The sequence below is a fragment of the Myxocyprinus asiaticus genome, chromosome 48 (assembly GCF_019703515.2).
Source record: "Myxocyprinus asiaticus isolate MX2 ecotype Aquarium Trade chromosome 48, UBuf_Myxa_2, whole genome shotgun sequence".
Taxonomy (NCBI): Eukaryota; Metazoa; Chordata; class Actinopteri; order Cypriniformes; family Catostomidae; genus Myxocyprinus; species Myxocyprinus asiaticus.
In genome coordinates this window covers 26,459,568-26,486,592 of record NC_059391.1, presented here as the reverse complement: position 1 = coordinate 26,486,592, position 27,025 = coordinate 26,459,568, and the positions used below count along the sequence as shown (strand labels likewise).

The 27,025-nt window shown below is 39.2% G+C and overlaps 1 protein-coding gene across 2 annotated transcripts in view; it reads right to left on the bottom strand.

Moving 5' to 3' along the window:
* LOC127437193 (synaptotagmin-7-like) overlaps positions 1–26,054 on the bottom strand; it is a 147,524-nt gene extending 121,470 nt beyond the window's left edge. For both annotated transcript variants that reach the window (XM_051691966.1, XM_051691964.1), the window contains exon 1: positions 25,907–26,054. In XM_051691966.1, coding sequence (XP_051547926.1) covers positions 25,907–25,940 — 34 coding nt within the window. In that variant the 5' untranslated portion in view covers positions 25,941–26,054. The remainder of the gene's footprint in view (positions 1–25,906) is intronic.
* Between the last annotated feature and the right edge of the window lie 971 nt (positions 26,055–27,025).

Sequence of the window (27,025 nt, the reverse complement as noted above, 5' to 3'; positions counted from 1 at the left end):
TGCAAATGCGTGTGTGTGTGTGTGTCTCGTTGGCCCATATTTGTGCCTGCTCTGCTGGTTTTCCCTATCGGTGTTCATATCTGTGTGTGTTCATTTATATCACACTTTAATTATTGGGTAGATATCAGCAGTGTGTGTGCATACAGTAAATAAACGTATACTGTTTCGCCAACTATTCTGTATAGAATTCTGATTATATGTCCTTGTGCATCTGAGATCATGTGCTCATATTCACAGTTTGACTTTTGGATGCTAGCATCACACATGTCAGCTGTCCATCATTCACATCACAACTATTTTTGCCTCAACTTTTAATTCTGGCCACCAGGGGGCAACGTAGTCCATTACAGGGTCAGCAAAAGGAATGTGCATCCATTAATTTAACTGCTAATGGAGTTGACATCATTTGTAAACAATCCTATAGGATCGTAATGGGGGAAAATACGATTTAGCAGAGAATCAAATAAGATCTTGCTGGCTAGGATGAACAGAAAAGTAGGAATTTCAGTCCATCCAGCAGGACTTTATTTGATTCTTTTTAGGATTCTTATTATGATTAAGGTTCCAAATAATTATAGGAATCCATTACACATATTTTTTTTTTCTTTTTTTTTTTTTTTTGGCACAGAATTAATAATTAACAGCATTTAGGACTAAATAATAGGACAAAATATTTTTTTTTAATAAATAACAGCAAAGCAGGACAACATCACTTGCTAAATACTGTGTGACTGGGTCATTGAAAAATAACATTGTCCAAAAGTAAAAAAAAAAAAAACAAAGGTTTAAAAATCTACTTTAATTTAAAAAGATGTCAAGTTCATAGAAATGCAGACTGTGTGTCCAATTTTATTTCATAATTTAAAAAAATATATATTTAATGAATTTTTATTTTTTTATTTATTTGAATGACTTTTAAAAAAGTAATGTGTGGGGCCTGGTTAGCTCAGCGAGTAAAGATGCTGACGACCACCCCTGGAGTCACGAGTTCGAATCCAGGGCGTGCTGAGTGACTCCAGCCAGGTCTCCTAAGCAACCAAATTGGCCCGGTTGCTAGGGAGGGTAGAGTCACATGGGGTAACCTCCTCGTGGTCGCTATAATGTGGTTTTTTCTCTCGGTGGGGTGCGTGGTGAGTTGTGCGTGGATGCAGCGGAGAATAGCATTAAGCCTCCACAGGCGCTATGTCTCCGTGGTAACGCGCTCAACAAGCCACGTGATAAGATGAGGCAAGTCACTATGCCACCAAGAGGATTTAGAGCGCATTGGGAATTGGGCAGTCCAAATTGCGGTGAACAAGGGGAGAAAAAAAATAATGTAATGTGTTGTAACCATCAAATAAGCTGTAATACTTTCCTTGCACCTTTGATACATAAGAGTTTACACTTAATCAAATCTATCATTCATTTAAATAAAAAAAGTTTACAAATATATTTTAAGGCAAAACATTTTTTTAAAATTATTCTTATTATTTTTAAAGTCAAGATTGAGTCAAGATGTTTTCTTGAGGTAACATTAATGACCTGATCAAAATGTGCCTTTTCATAAGAATGTCAAAATATCTGATATTTTTTTAAACATATTCATAAGCATCTGAAGGGATCCACTTAGTTTTATGTTGATTATTATTTTTATTTATTTTTTTACACATGTTGGTTACACCACATGACATGAAAGTTTTTTCACATATTAATAATATTTTACTACAAAATGGTTTCACTGCTTATTATTTTAAGAAATAATAGTCAAATATTATTCTGCACTACACATGCTTAGTCATTTCTTGCAAGAATATAATTTGTTGTTTATTTGTTTGTTTATTTTTTTTACTGTCTCTGGATGTTTACACCACATGACATTTAAGCCCCTGCAAAAAATATCAAAATGACTTTGGACACAGTTATTGAAAACTATGTTCATCATAGCAGAGGTGTATTCAAGTCATTGTTTTGTGTGAATTGCATTTTGAATGTATTTCTGAATAACTTAATATATCCGGAAAAAAAAAGAATGAGCGTAAAGTCATTGACCCGTCTACAGTCACATTGTTCAGATTCCATGGCAAGACTTAGTGGTCAATTTGGAGCAGATTCCTGTTATTTTCAATATATCCTTCTAAATCCGTCTGATCACTGACACTTTACTGAACAATTTCCTGAAAAAAAAACCCCCAAAAAAGGTAATTTTGGGCTTGGAGCACTTGGAAAAACTTTTTGTTATTATTAATAACTCAACATTTGACGGATGGCCTTTGTTAATGGGCAGAAATAATTGACTAAGTAAATAAATAAGTAAATAAATAAATAAGCAAACTCCATTCTTTCAGCAAGGGTGCTGAAAATCATTATCACTTGCTAAATGTGTCTATTCACAAAATGTATTTCAAGCGTCAGGACTCATTATTGCATCTGACAATCTATAAATGGACTCCTGTGAAAGCAATTATCCAGCAAACTGCAGGTATGAGGGCCTGTGAGTGATTCGACGGCAGGCCGGTGGGGTAACAAGAAGCGGTACTACTTAATGCAAAATCTTACAAATGACAGGCCCGTTGAAACTGGGCAAAAACTAGAACCGGACTGTTTGTCCATGGCATTTCTTGAAAGAGATGACACTGAGGGCAGCTGTTGCATGAAAAAAACTATATAAAAATCAAACTATACCAAGCTACCTGGAGGGGAAATTGAGCGATGGCCAGTTGACAAAAGTCAGTGAACAAACATGGAATTCAGAATGTTGGTTGTGTTCCATCTTCCACCTGCTGCTCATTATGCATCCAGTCTCTTAGAATATTAATTGAGCTCGTGAATATTTAACGATCCCTTCAAATTATTCTTATTGATAAACATTCAACAGGTGATCGCTGCGATGAGTACAAATGACAATGAGAAATTAATCTGTCAGGTTGTTTAAAGAGCGTATAATGCAATTTAGGAGCGATAGGACTACGAAATCGGATATCGTCGATGTCTTACGAAGATCCCGATGCCGATTGCGAACAGACAATGATCGACAATATCGGGAAATGGCAAAACCACAGATCTGGGAAGTCGCAGATGCCAAATGTGATGCAAGCTCCTCGTCCAAATGTATTTCATGCGTGGGTAATTTTGCTAATCTACAGTGCATCCGGAAAGTATTCACAGCTGCTTCACTTTTTCCACATTTTGTTATGTTACAGCCTTATTCCAAAATGGATTAAATTTATTATTTTCCTCAAAATTCTACAAACAATACCCCATAATGACAACGTGAAAGAAGTTTGTTTGAAATCTTTGCAAATGTATTAAAAATAAAAAAATAAAAAAATCACATGTACATAAGTATTCACAGCCTTTGCTCAATACTTTGTTGAAGCACCTTTGGCACCAATTACAGCCTCAAGTCTTTTTGAGTACGATGCTACAAGCTTGGCACACCTATTTTTGGGCAGTTTCTCCCATTCTTCTTTGCAGGACCTCTCAAGCTCCATCAGGTTGGATGGGGAGCATCGGTGCACAGCCATTTTCAGATCTCTCCAGAGATGTTCAATCGGGTTCAAGTCTGGGCTCTGGCTGGGCCACTCAAGGACATTCACAGAGTTGTCCCGGAGCCACTCCTTTGTTATCTTGGCTGTGTGCTTAGGGTCGTTGTGCTGTCAGTCTGAGGTCCAGAGCGCTCTGGAGCAGGTTTTCATCAAGGATGTCTCTGTACATTGCTGCATTCATCTTTCCCTCGATCCTGACTAGTCTCCCAGTTCCTGCCGCTGAAAAACATCCCCACAGCATGATGGTGCCACCACCATGCTTCACTGTAGGGATGGTATTGGCCAGGTGATGAGCAGTGCCTGGTTTCCTCCAGGCATGACGCTTGCCATTCAGGCCAAAGAGTTCAGTCTTTGTTTTTCATGGTCTGAGAGTCCTTCAGGTGCCTTTTGGCAAACTCCAGGCAGGCTGTCATGTGCCTTTTACTGAGGAGTGGCTTCCGTCTGGCCACTCTACCATACAGGCCTGGCTGGTGGAGTGCTGCAGAGATGGTTGTTCTTTTGGAAGTTTCTCCTCTCTCCACAGAGAAATGCTGGAGCTCTGTCAGAGTGACCATCGGGTTCTTGGTCACCTCCCTGACTAAGGCCCTTCTCCCCCGATCGCTCAGTTTGGCCGGGTGGCCAGCTCTAGGAAGAGTCCTGGTGGTTCCAAACTTCTTCCATTTATGGATGATGGAGGCCACTGTGCTCATTGGGACATTCAATGCTGCAGACATTTTTCTGTACCCTTCCCCAGATCTGTGCCTCGATACAATCCTGTCTCAGAGGTCTACAGACAATTCCTTGGACTTCATGGCTTGGTTTGTGCTCTGACATGCACTGTTAACTGTGGGACCTTATATAGACAGGTGTGTGCCTTTCCAAATCATGTCAATCAACTGAATTTACCACAGGTGGACTCCAATCAAGTTGTAGAAACATCTCAAGGATGATCAGTGGAAACAGGATGCACCTGAGCTCAATTTTGAGTGTCATGGCAAAGGCTGTGAATACTTATGTACATGTGATTTTTTTCGTTTTTTATTTTTAATAAATGTGCAAAGATTTCAAACAAACTTCTTTCACGTTGTCATTATGGGGTATTGTTTGTAGAATTTTGAGGAAAATAATTAATTTAATCCATTTTGGAATAAGGCTGTAACATAACAAAATGTGGAAAAAGTGAAGCGCTGTGAATACTTTCCGGATGCACTGTACCTGTTACAGATGTCTCGGAGTGACACATAACAAGAAATGCTGTTAGTCATAAAGACACGTGCTTGAAGAAACACACTTTATTATATTTTTAAGAACAGACAAAATAAAAGCCGTCAATGCTTGTGTCTGATTCGCTGATTGTTCAGAGCCGTGCAGCACGAGCCGGTCTCGTGGAACAAGCGCTTGTAAAGAATTTTCATCTCCGATCATCTCGGGAGGTTCAGTTTATTCGATAAGAACACACATTTGGCAGCATTATTTTGGGAACACAAGGGAATTTATTAGGCTTATTTATTTTGATTATTATTGTATTTACATTTTTAATTGTCTTTAGTTCTTAATATGTAGGCTATTAGTAATGTTTCACCTGGTGTCATTGACGGATGCTTGCGTGATGGCAAATCCACCAAATCCAGGAGGTTAAAGCTACACGATGTACATTTTTTTGTTAAAAAACAACTAAATGTTATTAATGAGAGAGTGCAACAAAAATCCATCCTCCAAACCATGTCTTTACTTTACCTAAATACACTTTGATAAACCTACTGTATAATAATGATTTATTTTTTTAGAGCTGGCAAGGCAGATTTCGCAGGAAATTGCATACATACGTCATTCACTCGTGCGTGTCACGTCATATCCATACACAGAGAAAATAAGATCTGGCTACTGTAGCACGTGTGTGGGAGTAGCTGAAGCTGAAAGTCTGTTATCACAACGAACAAGAAAAATTGACCATGTATCATTGGATCAAAACAGCAAACCTCCGGGGAATCACCGATTGTAAAAAAACAAAGAAACCCGAACAGAGCAGAGTCTACAAGCAAAAAGGGAAAGCAACAGAGTCCATAATTAAACCCCAATCAACATCAGCTTGGCTTTTCAAAGGTGGCATCAACTCCGAGATCTGAAAGGATTTAAAAGCGACCCAGAGATGGCTTTTTCCTTACTCGACAGGTAAGATATTTTATTGATATGGTTTATGTATAGTTGTGTAATCACACACACACACACACACACACACGTCGGTGTGAAGAACTTTTCACTTGCTAGCACGTGTGTATTTAACAGCAATAATGTATATAAATAAATCCTTTAGTGCTTGGCTTGCCAAGGACATTTGAGTCTTGAAATGATGTTGACCACTGGTTGGTAACAATATAAATATTTGGTAACAGACAGACAGACAGACAGACAGACAGATAGATAGATAGATAGATAGATAGACCAATGAATTGATGGATGGATGGTATAACAACAGAGAGATGACAGATAGATAGAACAATGAATGGATGGATGGTAGAATGACAGACAGACAGATAGATAGATAGATAGATAGATAGATAGATAGATAGATAGACCAATGAATTGATGGATGGATGGTATAACGACAGAGAGATGACAGATAGATAGAACAATGAAAGGATGGATGGTAGAAAGACAGACAGATAAATGGATGGATGAACTGTAGAATGACAGACAGACAAACAGATAGAAAGATAGATGAATGGATGGATGGATGTATGGTACAGTGACGGACGGCAGACAGACAGACAGATAGATAGATGAATGGATGGATAACAGAACGACAGAGATGGACAGACAGCTGGACAGAAAGACAGAGAGATGACAGATAGATAGAACAATGAAAGGATGGATGGTAGAAAGACAGACAGACAAACAGATAGAAAGATAGATAGAATGATGAATGGATGGATGGATGGATGGATGGATGGTAGATTGACGGACAGTAGACAGACAGACAGACGGATAGACAGACAGATGAATGGATTGATAATAGTACGACAGAGATGGACAGATAGCTGGACAGAAAGACAGACAGACAGATAAATAGATAGATAGATGAATGGATGGATAATAGAACGACAGATATGGACAGAGAGACGGACTGACAAACAGACAGGTAGAATGACAGACAGATAGACAGACAGACAGGTAGAAAGACAGACAGATGGGCAGACAGACATGTAGAATGACAGACAGACAGATGATAGATAGAATGATGAATGGATGGATGGATGGTAGAGCGACGGACGGTAGACAGACAGATAGATGGATGAACGGATGGACAGTAGAACGACAGAGATGAACAGACAGACAGACAGTAGATAGATAGATAGATAGATAGATAGACAGATAGATGGATGAATGGATGGACAGTAGAATGACAGAGATGAACAGACAGACAGACAGTAGATAGACAGACAGACAGACAGATAGATGAATGGATGGACAGTAGAACGACAGAGATGAACAGACAGACAGTAGATAGATAGATAGATAGATAAATAGATAGATAGCTAGATAGATAGATAGACAGATAGACAGACAGATAGACAGATAGATAGATAGATAGATAGATAAATAGATAGATAGCTAGATAGATAGATAGATATATAGACAGACAGATAGATAGACAGATAGACAGATAGATAGACAGATAGACAGATAGATAGACAGATGAATGGATGGACAGTAGAATGACAGATATGGACAGACAGATGGACTGACAAACAGACTGACAGGTAGAACAACACAGACAGATTGACAGATAGACAGGTAGAATGACAGACAGACAGACAGATAAACAGAGAAAGAGTAATGAAGGAATGAACAGCCTCTGACGTGATGGAACTTGTTCAGCACAATCTGTCCATCTCAACACGTTGCCAGATTTGAATAACACACACACACACACAAAACTCTTTCCTTACCACCTTGTTTAAACACACACATCAAATTAATGAACTTCCAGGATGAATTTGTTGCACCATTTGTTATGCTCTGTGGGAATATCTATTGCCTGCTTTTTTCTGTGTATATTTTTTACAATATATTCTATATATTGTATTTTTGTTTGTATTATTTTGCTGAGAGTAGTCTATTTGTTCATCTATTTATTAGCTTTCAGCTACAGATCTCTGGAGATAAATTTCAACCAATGCTATGGCAGAAAGATACAATATATACTATATTACACCCTTGTATAACATATATGAAACCCTATAAACACACACACACACACACACACACACACGTATATAACTCATATGCATATAGTCAACACATCCTTCTGCGTTAAAGACAGCTCCTTCTCTATCTTTCAGAAAAAGACACACACACACTCCCTCTTTCCACTTAGCACAAAAATATCAAACATGAATAGTGAGTCACACACACACTCTCTCTTTTGCCGGCCCTCTGGAGAGGCTCTCTGCTCTCCGGAGAGGAAAGTGATTAAAAGATTTTTTTCCCTGTTTTTTCTTTCACAGCTCCTCAAAAGCACAGCACAAAACATGACAGGCCTTAGCAAACATTACCTTTACACACACACACCACACGCACACATATGAGGTAGAGTATGCGGTGCGCTTATGATGTCATACCTCAATCATTATCTCATTGTTTTTGACGCTGTCCCGTTTGCTTGGTCTTTTGTTCTTTTTTTAAACACCTCCTGGTTTTGTACTTTTACTGCTTATTTATTCGCCTCTGCCTTTTTTCCCTGAATTCAAGTTTAATTTCATTCAACCTTTTAAAGATATCATCATTTACTCGCCCTCATATCGTTCTTGTGGCTTTGGAACTATGCAAAATAAAGTCAGCATAGATGTTTTAATAAATATTCCAGCCCCTCTTTTCAATATGATGGCAGTTGATAGTGACTCACTTTAAAGCTTAAAAATAACCGAAACTTATGATAGAGGTAGTCCATGTGACTCGTGCGTCATATTTGAAGTCTTCTGAAGACATACGCAGTGTTACTTTTCACACATTTTTTATTTTAGTCATAATTTTGGTCTTTTGACAAAAGAGGCTATAAAAGTTGTTTGGATGATGGTTCCTCTGATTTAAAAAAATTAAAAAAAATAAAAAATCACTTTTGAGCCATTTCAGAGCAAATACATAATTACCGAGATATATACTGAATATCGTCAAAAGGCAGAAAAATATCACGGTATAATTTTTATAGCCATATCGCACAGTCCTAGTGAGAACTTGAGTTGTTTTGAAAAGCCAGACCAGAATATTCATTAAAACATTTCCTTTTGTGTTCTGCATACAAAAGAAAGCCATATGGGTTTGGAAGGACCTGAAGGTCAGTAAATTATGGTTGAATTTTCCTTTTGGATTGAAATATTCCTGTAAACAGAACAGTTGCGGAGGAAAGGCAAGTGAATAGAACCAAGAAATGGTTGCATAACACACTGCATGCATTACTGCACATGTTCCATGTGTTCACACATACACACGCAGGCACGTACATGGATGGTTTTAACGTAATCACTATAATGTTGCCCTTTGACGAAGGCCTTTCATCTCTCTCTCTCTCTCTCTCTCTCTCTCTCTCTCTCTCTCTCACACACTTTCGTCATTCTCAGACACACATACACCAGCTCTCCTCTACATGACCTTGACTTAAGTATCACTCCAGGGCTCGCTCTCTCTCTCTCTCTCACTCTCACACACTTTGCCATGTTAATCCTGCCAACTTCCAAAATGTTTGAGCATCTGAAGATATTACTAAAGGAAGACTAGAAGAGCCTAAGACGAGACGAGAAGGAGAAGGAGAAGAGAAAACCAGAAGAGGATGAGAAGAGAAGAGAAGCTTGCTCCCCTTATTGAAAGACAAATAAGTCTGGAGCAGACACGAGTCCTCTCAAGTGCTGCTGTCCCACTTTTGCACTGAATTAATACACTCACTCTCCTCAAATGGAGAGTTTCAGCCAAAAAGAAACTTTTAGACTTGGAGCAAAATCAAAAAGGTCATCACAATAACTCACATGCGGAAGTATATCATAATTGAATTAAGAAGACCACAGGATAAATCATTCATTCTTTCATGCATTCATTCTTTTGTTTTTCTATATCATTTTTCATCCCTACTTATGAGGCAGACTCTGTTCGTTATTCTGTCCTAAGCAGAGTATGACCTAAAATCGTCTCGCTCGATGTCACTGTTCTGAACACAAGGCTATTTGAGGAGACCACACAAGCTCTATTTGAGGTTCCATCACACAATTGCTCCAGTTAGCTCCTGTAGTACTACAGTGTGTGAGTGAAAGTGTGTGGATCAGATTTTGCCTCCATAGTGGGGATCAAATGTCCCCACAAGGATAGTAAAACCTGAAATCCCCCCAGTCTGAGCAGCCAAACCCTTAAGGATATCGACCAAATAAACTTACTAAATAATGTTTTAATTCAAATCTAAAAACTGCAGAAAGGCTTGGATGAGGGTTAGCTCAGTAGGCTAAAAACAATAATAATGTTTCATAATTACAATTAGAGGTTGACCGATAGTGGATTTTATCGATAACTAAGGTGGTGGAAAAAGCAGATGACCGATTAATCGGCCGATAGTTTTTAAAATTGATTTATAGAATTTATAATCTTTCCTTACTATGACGGGCACAGACATTGAGGCTACAAGAGTCTAAAATGAATAAAATCCCAGCAATTTATTTTGCAACCAAAATCCCAATAATAACCAGAAACTTTTATCTAGGACTTTTAACTACGTATATAAAAAAAAGGCAGAAATACACTTACTTATTTTGAGATGACAGACTTGGCTCCATTACAATCCTCTATATTTACAGTAAGTATTTACCAAACTAAGCTTTTTATAGCCTACATTCACTAGATTAAAACTATTGGCAACTATCGGCACTGATTAATCGGTAAAACCGATACATCGGCCTACCTCTAATTACAATTGTAATAAATATACTGTATAAACAAAAATACATTTGCCATTTTGCTGGGATGTGTTTCTGTTAATGAAAGCTGAGTATCTCCAACACACACACTTTCCTCTCTCGCTCATACCCAGAATTTTCTCTCAGTCATCCATTTAAATTCCATCCAAACAGACTCCAGCATTAATGTGGACTCACAGGAGTCATTCTGTCTCAATACTGCCAACTGCATTTCATCCATACACAAGCAGGACACACCTAGCATCCACCACAAACAATAAGATGGGCCAGATGCTGGCTATAAGACTTCTAAATAAGTAGATACAACAGACACGTTTTTTTTAAAAGCCATAAAATATTCGGAACAACTGTGTGAAACAGATCAGACCTTTACTCAATAATCCAACTACTTTTTATTGAATTAATGGTAGATTTTAGGGGTGGGTGTTACAGTATGACCAAAATCTTAAACCATGGTATGAGGGTCAATGATGAGATGCTATTTTTTTTTCCTCATCTGGATATACTGTATTAAGCTGTTAAAAAATGCACTCAAAACAATGAGTGCATTTACATGCATGTTCTTACATGATTATGCTAAATAAGCCAACTACTTGTGTGGTCATGTAAACGCATTGCACGGCTTTCCTTTATCGGTGTAAGTCCATAAACGGCTTAAGAATAAACCGATCAGCACAGGTACATTTTTGCTGATTACCACACAATTTTTGCCGATTATGCACTGCTTGTAAACACCATCACCGGCATTCTTACCAGATTATTCAATGTGCGCACATGTTGAGCGCATGTCTCTTCACAGTTTGACATCAAAAACAGAGAATACTGTGATTATTTCAAATCCGATTCAGTTGGGGGCCTGGGTAGCTCAGCGAGTCCTGACGCTGACTACCAACCCTGGAATCGCGAGTTCGAATCCAGGGTGTGCTGAGTGACTCAAGCAACCAAATTGGCCCGATTGCTAGGGATGGGTAGAGTCACATGGGGTAACCTCCTCATGGTCGCGATTAGGGGTTCTCACTCTCAATGGGGTGCGTGGTAAGTTGTGCGTGGATCGCGGAGAGTAGCATGAGCCTCCACATGCTGTGAGTCTCTGCGGTGTCATGCACAACGAGCCACATGATAAGATGCGCGGATTGACTGTCTCAGAAGCAGAGGCGACTGAGACTTGTCCTCCACCACCCGGATTGAGGTGAGTAACCGTGCCAACATGAGAAGGTTCTAGTGGGAATTGGGCATTCCAAATTGGGTGAAAAGGGGATAAATAAATAAAAATTAAAAAAAAGTTACATTCTTGAAAAAAGAAATGCTGGCAAGTACAAAAGTTTGGAATAATCTTTTATAATTATTTCTTCTAAAAATAAGCAGTGAAATAATTGTTTTTATTTATTTTTTTATTATGCAACTATGCACATGTAGCCATTCTGTTGTCATGTGAGAAAAAAAAAGGGGGGGGGGGTAATCATAAAACAGAGAGGACCACTTTAGACCCTCATGATGGTGTGTGATGTTTTAAAAATATCCCATTTGACATTTTTATAAGCATATTTTGTTCACGTCATATGGAGTAACCCTGAGAACTTATCCGTGACTCAAAAATATGTTTGAAAACTATGATAAAATATGCTGTGTGCACTTACGTGTATTCAAGGATTAAGAAAAGTATATTAATACCTTTTAATTGATAGTTACACCATTTGACATTTATTAAGTCATTGTTTCAATTTCTTTACAGAAAATGCTAGAAATGTTTAAATATAAATGTATGAAACCAGCATGGACACAAATACTACATTTCCACAAACTTGATACACATTTTTTAAATGATTTCTAATTTTTATAATCTTCTCAGACAACTTTATTTGTCAGTGACCCATGAATAATTTTATATCACGGTCACAGTATCAATATAGTTATTTCTTCCATAATTCACTGACAAAAATTGGTTAGTAGATGGGTCAATGACGTGACAGAAGTTTTTTTGTGTCCATATGTTTTAGTTAAATTTAAAAGGGTTAAAATTTGAAAATAAATGTACAAATTACTTGTATACATTCTTTTATTGAGGACCTAGTCTAAAAGTTCTGGTTTGTATCAATTTTGAGAGAATATTTGGGGGATGATGGCAAAAATGTCAATGTGGTGTAACCGTAAAAACTTTGTACCAAATAATTAAACTTACTTAAAAAAGGTGAAATTCTCAATAAAACACCCCATCAACTAGTTTGGCATAATCTTACACTATAACTATTTAATAGTAAATAAAAGTAATGGAACACCATTGTTCTGAAAATTACAATTAATTTGGGGGATCCTGTCAGTCAAGTCAATTTCCTGAGATGTCAAGTTGGTGTAACCACCATTCAAAGAAGACCATGTGACAGGAAATGATATCACAGAGAAAGACCCCTGATGACCCTAACTGCTGCATAAAAAGATTAGTAACTCTCTTTAAAATATTCAAGATATGTTTGGGGTATGGTCATGTATGCTTGTGTCAAATGTCAAATGATATAACTCCAGTAAAACATTGATCATTCATCATAATTTAAAAAATGAGTAGGCTATTTACTAAAAATCATGTTTGAAATATTCACACCAAGGCTATGTGCTTGTGTCCATGATAATGCCTGTCAAATTAGATTTTAAATTGAAATGTCAAATGGTGTAACCGGTTACACCATTTGACTCCTATTACAAGCCTGTCTGTTAGAGGCCAATTTACATAAATATTACATTAAGTAAATACTACTTTGACACCTCCTGTTGAACATGAACAGCAGCTTTAAAGTACCTCAAACTCCAACAATTCAGTGATAGGAGAAACGTTACTCAAAGATAAAAATGTACATCTATAAAATACAATTCATTGAATTTCTGCAATTTCACAATTAATACAATATAATAGAGGGCAATTCCATGCAAAGTTCACCCTTACCATGGAAAAAATAAGCTGAAGAATGTCTTCACCTGGCCTCATCAACCTGACCTGCTATTCTATTATGAGTCTGATGTGCTGCACATTATCTCTGAGCCAGAACCTTTGAACTCACGTCATTCAAAGCTAACGATGGAGGACTGGAAACATTTCAAAGCACACGCACAGCCCTAATCACACATGATTCTCCCTCACTCTCTTGCACAACCCCCTTCCCCTCTCACACACACACACACAATTTTTGAAAACATGTTTTACTCTGATTTGTTGCTGTCAGATGTTTTTCCTTCAGTGAAATAAAATAAAACACCAAGTTTACGTCACCTTGTTGACTGTCAAGCTTGATTTTCAGTGTCAATGTCTTCAACAAACAATGGCCTTTGACTGTAGAAGCAATATGGTCAGGTGGTGTAACTGGTTTGTGTCAATTGGCGTAACCAGTATGTAGCGCGGAGGAGGGCGGGGCCGGTTGGAATGACGGACGCCCGGACCCCAATCAGCCTGATGAGGTGAGTGAGGGGCAGTGGTGGCTCAGCGGTTAAAGACTCTGGGTTACTGACCAGAAGGTCGGGGGTGCCACTGTTGGGCCCTTGAGCAAGGCCCATGACCCGATCTGCTCCAGGGGCGCCGTTTCATGGCTGGCCCTGCACTCTGACCCCAGCTTAGCTGGGATATGTGAAAACAAAGAAATTTCACTGTATATATGAAAAATGTATAATGTGTGACAATATTTAAGGCTTTCATTCTTTCTTTCTTTTCTGTGCCCTGTATGTGCTTATGTTTGTGCATTTTGTTTAAATTTATCATTAAACTATTATTTATATTGTCAAGCCGGTTCTCGCTGCCTCCTTTCCCTCTAACCCCGTTACACTGGTGCCGTGACCCGGGAGGGAGGAGGGATGCCCGTCGTAGAGTCCTCGACACTGCCGTCCACCCAGGCGAGCGCCGCTGCCATCCGCCGGGGGACGGAGTAGCCCGACCGCGGGGAACGGCCGCCGTCCATGAGGCAAGGCGGGACGGGACTCTCCAACCGCCTGGAGCGATGGAGGTTTGACTCCGGTCTGCCTGGGGAGGAGCGGCTGTCGTCTGCCTGAGGGTTGAGGAGTGATCGGGGACCACACGACGGCGCATCAGAGAACCAGTGAGTGAGCTTTTTCTCTCTCTCTTCTCTCTTTCGCACTGTCGCTCCGTGTTGGCCTTTCCCTCATCTTTTTTTTTTGTTTGTTTGTTTTGTTTTGTTTTCCCCTCCTGTCTCCTCCCAGGTCGAGGAAGGTGGGGATGACTTGCCGGCAGGCAGGGCGCAAGGCCCCCCCGGAGAGGAGGGGGGGATGTACGTCATGCCCGGCCTGAGGCAACGCAGGGAGGAGTGTAGCGCGGAGGAGGGCGGGGCCGGGCGGAATGATGGACGCCCGGACCCCAATCAGCCCTATGAGGCGAGCGAGGGATAAAGGCGACCAGAGACGGCAGCACGAGAGAGAGAATTACGGGCAGCTGCCCTGTATGTGCTTATGTTTGTGTGTTTTTGTTTAAGTTTATCATTAAACTATTATTTATATTGTCAAGCTGGTTCTCGCCTCCTCCTTTCCCTCTAACCACGTTACACAGTATTTTTCATACAAATATGATAATATACCGGAAAATTAATGTGGAATAAAATATACTCTTCTATTGCAGTGTAATAATATGTTTATTGTTTATTTTTACATAATTTGTCAAAGATTATTTAGGAAACAGAGGTGCTTTCAGCATATGTCCCACTCAATATTGCAAAAACGTTTTTGTAAAAAATGGTGCAAATGTCATTTCAAATTACATGAAACCAACACAAATACAAAATGTACATTTGAACAAACATTATGCATGCTTTTAAAACAAGTTTTTAAAAGATTTTTGAATTGCACATCTTGCCAACCCTTATTTGTCATTGAAAAACATTGCTTTGCAAAGTCAGACCTCTCTTTCTCTCCACTTCTCTCTTTTGCTCTCTTTCCCTTTCCCACAAATCATTTTAGTGATTGTTGCATCATAATCTAGATTGCTGCAAATTACATGAATACGCACTAGTGCCACTGATTTGTGATATAATAAATACTGCCTCAGAAGATGTGATTTCACAGACATCCTGGCAAAATATTTGTCATCGCGGACCAGGGCGTTCGGCCACTGTTTTGATTCAATCCTACCCTAGGGTTGGAATTAGCATTAATCAATAGTGAAAAGGACCTTTAATCACTCATTAGAGTGCTGGATCTGATAGCGTCGTGTTCCGACGTTTTAAGGGAGGCAAATTGTCAACAATTATTCTATTAAGCCAGCACTTAAAAGTCCTGAATTAAAAAAATTCTGGACTCCAGAAGTTCAACAAACATTCTAAATGTCCTTCAGCACAGTTCCGTACTCTTTTGTGATAGTGCTGTTGCCATCACGACAACTGTACAAATAGAAAAGTAAAACTTGAAATTCTGAAATATCTTAAAGCCACACAGTTCTCTCCATTTGTGTTGAGTCTCTCTGACAATAATTGAATTTTGCTGCTGAAGAATGCGCCTTGAGAGCCATGAAAATGAACATTGGAGCTTTCGCACTTCATTCAAGGTCATGTCTGCTCTCCCGTTTGCCAATAAAATCAATCGCTTAAGGAGAATGTCACTGGCCTGTGAGGACGCATCTGACGAAAGTGAATGCAACAAAACATTTCCAAAGAGTCATGAATAGCTTGTTTGAATGTGGAGCCTCGACGTTGATACACGCAGACATATTCATTAGCTGACAATTTTGGCATCTAATATTCATTATGATGAAGAGGCTCGAATTCAGAATCAATTTCCTGTTTCTTATAAGAGCGGGGTAGGATCCAACAGAGCTCAAAATCAATGCTCTTCCCTCTTACTTATCTCCTGTATAATAGCTTGGTACTGGTTTCCAATTACTCTCCCATGCCGTCTGAGCTCAGGTACGGTGAGTAATATTCTAAGGAATGACAGGTCAAAGGACTAACTCTCAAAGGGTTTGGCGGCCATCTTCGATCAGGCTTTTTGAAGGTTTTTATAAGCTCTCAGGCTGGACGTAATACATCCAAGGAGAGACAAAGGCTTTGGAGTTGTCTGGATGGTGTTGAGGCATAATTATGGGTACCTATTAGTGGTGTTTCAGTCGTTAATGACTGTGTTTTTGAATGAAACTTTTATGTGAATGAATCATTCATACTCGAGACTTGAGAGTTTCCAATCTTTAAGGACTTTATTGGAACTCATAATTCATTTAGTCCATTACTGTAGCTTGACAAAAGTAAAGCACACTTTGACAAAATGGAGCAAAAATGAATCGATCTGGTTTGTTATAATTTCTGGAGAAAACTCTTAACAGTGTGTAATTTCTGCACCATTAGCATCATCAAACAGAATCACAAAAATAATCCAGACTGATCTTATGTAAGTTACGCGACTGTGGCGACATTTTTGCAAAATGGCATTATGGGTTTCCTTGCATGTATCTAGACAGTTCTGAAGTGAAATATCCACTGTGTGGTGCTAAAAGTGAGTTACATTTTCTCACAACAGACGGGGTTCAGGTTAATGCTCTATCTGGTTTTAAATCAACAAAACCTACCTCCATACACTAAACCGTAAACCGATAATGTCACAAAAATCATGTGATGAAAATGCAATAGCTGAAGCACACTGTAAAAAAGATCTATAATTTTAACGGTAAAAGACTGTAAAAATGCTACAGAAATAAAACGATTAAGAATTGATTAATGAATATTAACTGTAAAATATACAGTAAAAATTGTAATATATTTTATACCAAAAGACAATATGGTAGTTTTTACAATAAAATGTAAAAAGTATGATTTTCCTATATAATTAATGGTAAAAATGTATATTTAACAAGAGAGTACATGTAATTTTTACAGTAAATTTACTGTAATAAAATTACAGTAAAAAACAATAATCGGGCGTTCACAGAATTTCCTACATGACCCATCATATTTCATTATAGTTTATGGGAATAGTTATGTTTCTTCTTATTTTTGATATCAGTTATGTACATTGGGGTGTTCAGTTTTATAATGAATATAGTTTAGTTAATGTTTACTGCATTATTTAAATTTCACATGTGTTACCCTGACGGTGTTTAGTGTTTGTGTGAGTGACACTGAGCACTGTCTCCACATGTTTATTGATCATTGCTCCTGGAAGGGCCACTATTGGTGAACTTCATGTCATCATGTGCTCTTCTGTAATTTTTATGGTGATTAACAATACCTTATAAAGTAAAAAGCAGATTTGTACAGTCTCAGAAGGTTAATATCAAGTTTATAACTTTTTTTTTACTGTAAATTTAACATAATCTTTTTTTTACAGTGCCATCGTGGTCATGTAAATTACAACAGTTTTAAACTGTAAAATTTACAGGTTGTTCTGTAAAGTTGTTTACATTTTTACAGTATTTTTTACATAATTATTCTGGCAACCACAGCTGCCAGTTTTTTTTTTTTGTAAAAACAACAGGATTTGTTTTTTTACAGTGCAGCTACGTCATTTTGTGGTGCTTTATGGCACTTACAGCTCACGGGTCAACTCGCGTGCTCTTCAGGACTCGTACCCCAGTCCTATGCATCGCAAGCACAACGCTCTATCAGTTGAGCTACAGTGTATTTTAATCATGCTCGAACAAGTTTGTAAATGTAGTTGGTTTTGTAATGCAAACGTTAAAATATATCGCCTTACAAGTCATGTGCTATAGTAAAAGTGTTCAGATGTCGTAAGATAACATTGTGTGAGGAACAGGGCGAAAAGTGTTCATGAACTGATGATGTGCTGTTTTACTCCTGATGTGAATAAAAGTCATTGTTGTTGTAGTGCCTCTACTGTTCATTTCACCACCAAACTGCCCCGATACGTTCACCAAGCCACAGCAAAATCATTTTGCAAACATGTTGGTATGGTAACGTGATTCTATGAGACCAGCTTGAAATAATCAGAACCAGTCAAGCCAATGTTACTGTGTTGGGCAAGATGGGCCGCTAAAATAAACAGAGCCACAACACCACAGTGTTACATGTTTAACCCTTTGGGGTCGATGGACGTGCCGGCGTGTCCTGCTGGATTTTTTCCTCATAACAGCGGAAACAACTTAAAATACTCCGTCATTTTTGGGCATACAGATAAGTGTAAGACATCATTAGAGACTATAAAGGGTCTACTTTTATTTGTGTCCACTCACAATAATAACAAAACCTTGTGCTTTTGTAAAATAAAGAAAATAAACAGGGTGCGCTTTCAGCCGTCTCTGTCTCCGCGAGCATCTTTCTGAAACACCTCACAAAAATGAACTGAAACTCCGCGAATACTTATCAGACAAACATGAAACATATGTCTAAAGAAAGCTTAAAATGTCTACTTTTAAATAAAACAATTCAAATTTAAAACAAATATTCTCCTGCAATGTAATCTGTATGAAACAAAGAGATGTACAATTTCTCCTGGCTCAGATAATTATCACTAATGTGATCACACCCACCAGCAGAGCGCGCTATTCATACGGTAATGTGCTGAGACGATCAATGCAACAATGCCTTAAAAAACATCAAGTTCATTCACTTTTCTGCGTGTTTGGAAGATGGCACGCTACACTGGTGAGGAAGCTCCTGGATAGTGAGGAAGAGTTCACATTTTCCTCAGAAGAAGAGCGGGACTCAGCGACGATGAATGTGAGCAACTTGATCCAGCCGAGGATACAATTTCGGATGAGTAAGTCATTTAGTTTTACTTACATTAGTTGACATGCTATTTTATATAAACATGGACATATTTTACTAGCTGGACTATTTCCAGACTTGCCAGCCAGGATTCAGTATATTGAAATTTGAAATATGTCCTAATAGGCAAGTTTTAGTTACATTTAAATGTTGTTTCGGCTAAAGCAGGTATTTAAATTGTATGCTGTATTACATAAATATGATGTGTAATATGATCTAAAAATAATATGAATGTTTAGATTATATTTTAACTTGTGTTTATGCTGCCTCATTATCATCAACGACGCTTGTGCTTGCAACTATCTGTTCGGGTGTAAATGTGTAAAATGTGCTGTAAATATGCCTATATTAGAAAATCAGCATATTAGAATGATTTCTGAAGGATCATGTGACACTGAAGACTGCAGTAATGATGCTGAAAATTCAGCTTTGATCACAGGAATAAACTGCATTTTACAATATATTCCAATAGAAAACAGTTATTTTAAATTGTAAAAAAATATTTCACAATATCACTGTTTTTGCTGTATTTTGGATCAAATAAATGCAGCCTTGCTGACTTCTTTTAAAAACATTAAAAAATTTCACAGATCTAAAACTTTTAAATGGTAGTGTAGGTATAAAGTCTTTATGTAAAGAAAATGTATAGTCAGATTACTTCTTTTAACTTAAACTTGATTTTGTGAATAAGCTACAAACAATACATTCAATCATTAAGTCTCCTCACATTCATTCTCTCTCAAGGGAGGGGTCTTTGTCTCCTCAGGTGTGAATCACATCAATATTCATGATCATTCACGCCTCCTCACATATGGCCTAACACTAAAAGTTTTATTTTATAATAGAAAATATTTCCTAGTTTAAGTATGATGTTTCTGAATGGACCTTAGGGACTATTTGCTATATTTATTTGTACAGTATTTAGTACTGAAATAAACTTAGCCTAATTGGCAGTGGTTTAATGAGAAAATGTTCTTGGTCAGACACTGCAGTCATTATTATCGCTCAACATTTCAATAAAGCCGTTAAGCATGGAGATGCGACAAGGCACAATTTGTCACTTTCTGTTTCACTCCTCGTTTGTGTATGTGTCTCTCAATCTCTTTCTCTCTCTTACAGATCAACAGGTTTGCATGAATAATCAAGAAACTGTCAATCATTTCTGCACATTATACCCCTCCTGTCATCTTCTGTGCCTCAGTGACACGTCCATATTTACAAACACACACAGTACACACACAGTTTTCTCCGTTTGGTCCATTTCTTCTCATATCATCTGCAATCTGTCCCCTCCTTCACTCAGACTAAGCTTCACACACACTGGCTGACGTTTTAGCACATTTTAGCACAACGTGTGGACTTTCAGACAGTCCCTTTACCACCAAAGGCAAAATTTCCAACAGCTTTTAAGTTTAAATTAACGTTCTTGGATGATTTCGCCGCGATGCCACCGGCCCACCTTAAATACGGGACAAATCACATACTGTATTGACTCGATACAGGACGGATCATTTCATGTTTAAAAATGGTACGATCCCATATTTTACAGGACGGGTGACAACCACTGATATACAGTATATAGAACTGGATCGCTGACGCAACGGTAAACTGCCAGCAGGAGGGGAAGCCACCGGAAGTGTTCGAGCGGGCATCTTGGTATGCCCAAACTGCCATAGAGCATCAATGACTGACGGGAGAAAATGCTCCAGTTTCACCGTCTCTTAATCTCCGGATGAGACAGTTGCATTTTGCCCTCTAGTGACAATCATGTTTAAAGTTTAATTTGCTCATTATGGGTCATATTCATTACGAGGGAGAAGATATTCGCAGATCGCAATGTCAGAGCATCACCTGCCCCAGTGTGCAGCTTCTTAGTGCAGCACAATTATCATCAAGGGAAGCAGCAAAACTGTCCACAAGTTTTACCACAAGTAGAAAAAGCTGTAAGATCTGCTTGTTTTGGAGTGACAACACATCCTTCCTCCGGGGGGTCCTTAAAATAGTCAAACCAGGATTTTTCTCCCCAATTTGGAATGCCCAATTCCCAATGCACTCTAGGTCCTTGTGGTGGCATAGTGACTCGCCTCAATCCGGGTGGCGGAGGACGAATCTCAGTTGCCTCCGCGTCCGAGACCGTCAATCCGTGAATCTTATCACGTGGCTTGTTGAGCACTATTTTCGGTGGCATCCATGCACAACTCACCACGCACACTACCGAGAGCGAGAACCACATTATAGCGACCACAAGGAGGTTAACCCAACGTGACTCTACCCACCCTAGCAACCGGGCCAATTGGTTGCTTAGGAAGCCTGACTGGAATCACTCAGCACACCTCAAACCAGGATTTTTAAATCGAATATAATGTCTGGGATTTGCCTGTTTTCACACTGTTTAGTTTGACCCATCTTTGCCTTGCTTGTCTCCGTCACTCTCTGCACACCAGCTGCATGTGTGTGGTAGAGGGAGGGAGAGAAAGTGTGCGCCGCTCTCAGCAAAGTGACCCCGAGAAAAATGCACTTTTTGTTGAGAAAATAAAGCAACTAACTTTGAACGAACCACTTGGATGTTCGCAATAAATATGTCTCAAAACATCTGCTTGTATCTTCTTACCTCAGTTTCAGTGAACTTGTTTACATTCAGCTTATCTATTCGCCACTGAAGTTAGTTTGAGGTATACTGTTTGGTTTAGATACACATAACTCGCTCTGGCTTTCAAGAAACAGGACAAATTCACGACTTTAAATAAATAATGACATGTGTGGGACGTTTGCGTTCTAAGGATGTACAGGCAGATTTCAGATAAAATCGGTGATTGAATGACTAATGTATGCTCACTGAAAATACAAGATTTTCTATTAAATCAAGGCACACTGGAATGTATGTGCAACTGCAGTGGCTTCATCATGTTATGACATCATCAGCAATCCAGTTCTATGTTATAAATCAGTGGTGGCAACCGAAATGATAGCGCCCCTTATGGCAACATTGTAAATGCCACAAATACTTGTGAGCTGTGGTCTGACATGTCTCAGGACACAATGACGCATGGAGACACTTGCATGGAGTATGTTTCAGCCCTTGTTTATTTGTGTGTATTTATGTATAGAAATTGTACAGAAAAAGCACATTACATCCAGTCTATTCAAACAAGAAGTTTGCTTTGTTTAAAGCTCCTATCAATATCACATTTGCACTGTCATCTTTTTTTAATAAAATCAGAGTCATTATAGGAAGAGTAATAGCCATGAAAAGTAAAATATTTCTCACTGACAAAGTGGGAGAGGGGGGTGAGACTCCAGATTGCACTTGGCATCTCCACAGTCTGTTTGGTTTTCGTTCCTCCAATTATTTTCTCTCAGTACAGACCTAGTAAGCTACACTTTTGGTGTCTTTAATCAAACACAATTAGCAGGCCCTCATAAACCCAGAGCTATGTTCATACAAGTGACAACATTTGCAATAACATATCTCATTATCAATTAACTCATTTACATTCAAACAGTAGTAGAATATGGTCATTACCCTTGTTTTGAGTGTGAAATACTTTTTCTATTCAAACATCCCTGATAGCACGCACGTATCAGCCAGAAGTCTATATGATGTATGTGTTTACATCTGGAAGACGCATTTTTTATGTTGTTTGCTCATTTGCAATATGTCTAAGACGTATGTCAATAAGTAGGCTGTGTCTCGGATGTCAATAAGACATTCAGGAAATGTCTTTGAGACGTTTATTATTTACATTGTTTGTAAATCTGATCTTTTTAAGATGTCTAGCAGATGTTAATTAAATGCTGATGCTTCCCATGATGAAAAGACCTAAACAGATAACTCAGAGATGTACATGTGCTATCTGGGATAGTTTGGTTCAAGGGCGTAGATTTGGCTTGAATATTGGGGGGGGTTACAGTGTGAAGCATCTACATGTTTCCATTGATAATGGTATAAATATTGGGGGGTTGTACTTGCTTGTTTTGATTATTAGGGGGGTTACCTCTCCCCCCATCCACCCTGAAAACCTTTTTTGTGTTTGACAGTCCGGGGACAATTTGAAAATTTGACCAAGTGTTTGAAAGCTTGGTCTGGTAACCAGTGATGTCAACCTAATAGTAATTACGTTTGTCAATCCCAAATACTGACTACATTAACCTAACTAATAAAAAAATGTAATAAATCAGTATCTGAGGGGAGAAAAGCCATCAGCTGACGATCTGATCGATCTCGCGCTTCCCGCCTTCACCTTGAAACGAGCGAAGAATTCAAAATGCGCGGGCCGTGCGACCAACTGATGAAGTAATTTGGCAGATCCTTAAGGGATCCTCAAGGATCTGCCAAATTACTTCATCAATTAAACTCCATCAATTAAACCCCAAACAATTAAACTATCAACAAACACGCTCCCCAACACGTGCAAGTGCTTTCAGTAACTGGGATGGAGGTAAGTCCCGACTGACTAGCAAATCAGTAATTGACTGCGTGTGTTGAACATTTACAGGAAGAAATTTCTGACTGAACCCTATCTTGGCGACATCGAAAAAGTTTCATAACGGACTAAGTAATGTCTTAATTAGTAAATAGTGCCTTAATTATGAATTACTTAACTGTTATTATAATCATCTCCCAGCATAAACACCAGTGTTATGTAAGTTACTCTAAAAAAATTAATTAATTACTAACTACTAATTACATCTTCTACAGTGTAATTAGATTACTGTACTAATTACTCTGTCTGAAAAGTAATTGCATTACTTTTTCTTTTTTTTCTCCCCAATTTGGAATGCCCAATTCCCAATGCATTCTAAGTCCTCGTGGTGGCGTAGTGACTCAACTCAGTCCAGATGGCGGAGGACGAATCTCAGTTGCCTCCGCGTCTGAGACCGTCAATCCGCGCATCTTATCACGTGGCTTGTTGAGCGCGTTACCACAGAGACGTAGCGCGTGTGGAGGCTTCACCCTATTCTCCACGGCATCTATGCACAACTCACCACACACCCCACCGAGAGCGAGAACCACATTATAGTGACCACGAGGAGGTTACCCCATGTGACTCTACCCTCCCTAGCAACCGGGCCAATTTGGTTGCTTAGGAGACCTGGCTGGAGTCACTCAGCACACCCTAGAATCGAACTCCCGACTCCAGGGGTGATAGTCAGAGTCAGTACTCGCTGAGCTACCCAGGCCCCCAAACTGCATTATTTATTCATTACTTTCTAAAACCCTTATCAACCTCGACCAGATGAAAAATACAAGGATAGACATGAGACTGTTCTTTCAATTATTTCAAATAAATTATTCATGAACTGGCCAAAGAATTTAAGGGGGCAGCAATAAATTAGAAAACATATATTTTAACATTAGATTTTTAAATTCACTATTGTTTCATATAAAATTGTTCTATGCAGTGTTTAACTCAGAAGTAACTGTAATTACTGAAAAATGTATAGTAAACCCTTACTTTACTTTTTTATGAAAAAGTAATTTACAGTAATTAGTTACTTAGTAATGCATTACACCCAACACATGATAAACACAGAACGTTCACGGTTGGTTATTTTTTTTGGGAAGCATTTCCTAACAAGCTAACATTCCCAGAACATTCCAGGAACCAAATAATGTTAGCTGGTCTGTTTTTAGAACAGAAGATGTAAATGGAAAATCCTTTCAAATAGGTGTAGCTATTAAGCTTGTCTGTGTGTGGAATATACTTTCATTTCATCTTCATTTTTAGGTCATGTTGATGCCTCACAAAGTGTAAAAATCACATTTAAATAACTTTTTTCTCAAACCAAGGGGCGTTTCAGTGTCGAATTTGTACTCTCATATTATCCTCATATTTTGGGGGGGCTCATCCGTGACCACCTTCCCTTTACAGATCCACACAAGACGCACTCTTTACCTCCACACGGCCATTACCGCGTATCAAACATCCTCTTTAACCTTCCTTTCTGGCTCTTGGTAAAGCAGCAGGTGTTTCTAGCGTAACCCGAACGCGTTCCCACTCGTAATTCCAATTACCTCCGTCCGCGGAGCCGCGAAGAGAATACATTTACCGTAGGAGGGACACCGGGGAAAATTGTAGTGGACACCCAGTGAATTCGCGGGGAATCACGCTTCGGAAACACGTGGGAGAGATGACACAAATAAACGGCCACCCATTCCTTCATGATACCCCAGCAAAACGCCCACAAAAATCAGTATACAGGATACAATAACACAGAGATTCACGTCTAATAACGCGCGGATGATGCGTAACGATGAGACACACTCGCCTAGCCACGGAGAAGATGCTTTGGCCTTGTGTTTTAGTCATATGTCCTCTCTCAAGTCTTTTGATGTAAGGATGCATCAAGGACGAACGATCGGCAGGTCGCCCACAACAAGTAGCTCCGTCAACAATCCTATGCAAATACTGCTATGCAATAACAAACGCTTCGTGCATGATGCATGGGACCTCAAATCAAAGTTTATGCATTAAATGCACAAAACTATACAGCAATGCAAATAAAGCGGATCTCTGCGCTTTGGCAATCTGGAGAGCGCATGACAATGTCACACAGTCAGTAGTGCGCGCGCGTGTTTATAAAGGGGCAAAGGAGCGATGACCCCGTGCCATCCTCCTGGTTTGCATCCCAAAACCTACATGTGCCATGCAACCAGACCAGTCCGTGCCAACAGCATCAGTCCAAGGTCTCGCCATGAGAAGACACTCCAACAAGTTTAGTGAAAACAGAAATAAAAACCACTCACCTTTGCTGTAGTCCTCTTCCCTGTTCAGATACATGGCTGCAAACAGATGATGATAGTCTCCTGGCTGGTAGGGGTGACTTGATTTCACAGGGAATGTTTACTCCACCGGATGAAACTCTTGCGGTTCCGCGCGTTTATTGTGTCGTTGCTCGGCGGAGAGTCCTCCCTGAATTACGCGCAAGCTGGTTTCTCTCAGTCTCCCTCTCCTTCCTCACACACTCACAGTGACGTGCTTTGAGACATTGCCCCGCGGGTGGGGTGGGATGGGATGGGGTAGAGAATGCTTCGGAGCTGTTATTGTGTGTTTGTGCATGCATATGGATAATATTAATCAATGCTTTGACATTCTAAGACAATGCACCATGCCAATTAAGCTTGGAACATGGAGTTTTGAGTGGTAAGAAATGTCAATCGCTTGAACACTTGGATAAAAAACGTTTTTGAAACGCGTAACGCAAGGCTGTATCCTTAGAGTCTTGAAGATGCACCTGTTACCCGATGCACTGAGAACACATGTTAACCCCTTGTTGCAAAACAGCCCATTTATGCAGATGAGTCTCCGCAAGTGGGGCTAGTCGCTCTCCACCTCGTGCTCCCAGCTGATTCCACCTGCCCCTCCTAATCAGCCCCGTTCGCACGCACAGCGGCCTCAACATGCTCGTGAAGAGGATCAGAATGAGAGAGGAGAGGATGGACGGGTGACCGACCATCAATCTCGCCTCTGTCCCGCAATAAACCCCCTGTGTGTTCACTTATTGCGCACGCCACTCACGCCTCCAACAGCTGATGAGTTGCATGTCAAAGTGGCGACTTCTAGCGGTACCAATGTGTAATTACAACCAAAAACCGCCTACAGTTCACCCAAACATGAACATTTTGTCACCAGTTCTTTCTTACTTGAAACTCAAAAAGTGTTGCCCTCCGTCATAGCTCTCAAATGCGCATGAAGACGTGTGACACACTGACACTGAGTATATCTTATTCATTATTTTCTTCTGATATAACTTAAGTTTAAATTAGTCAGCCTGTAGGGTCATACATTTTAGCAAGCACTGGCTGCACAACTAAGATTAGCAAAGCAAATAAAAGCTGAAAACAAAACTGAAGCACAACAGCAAA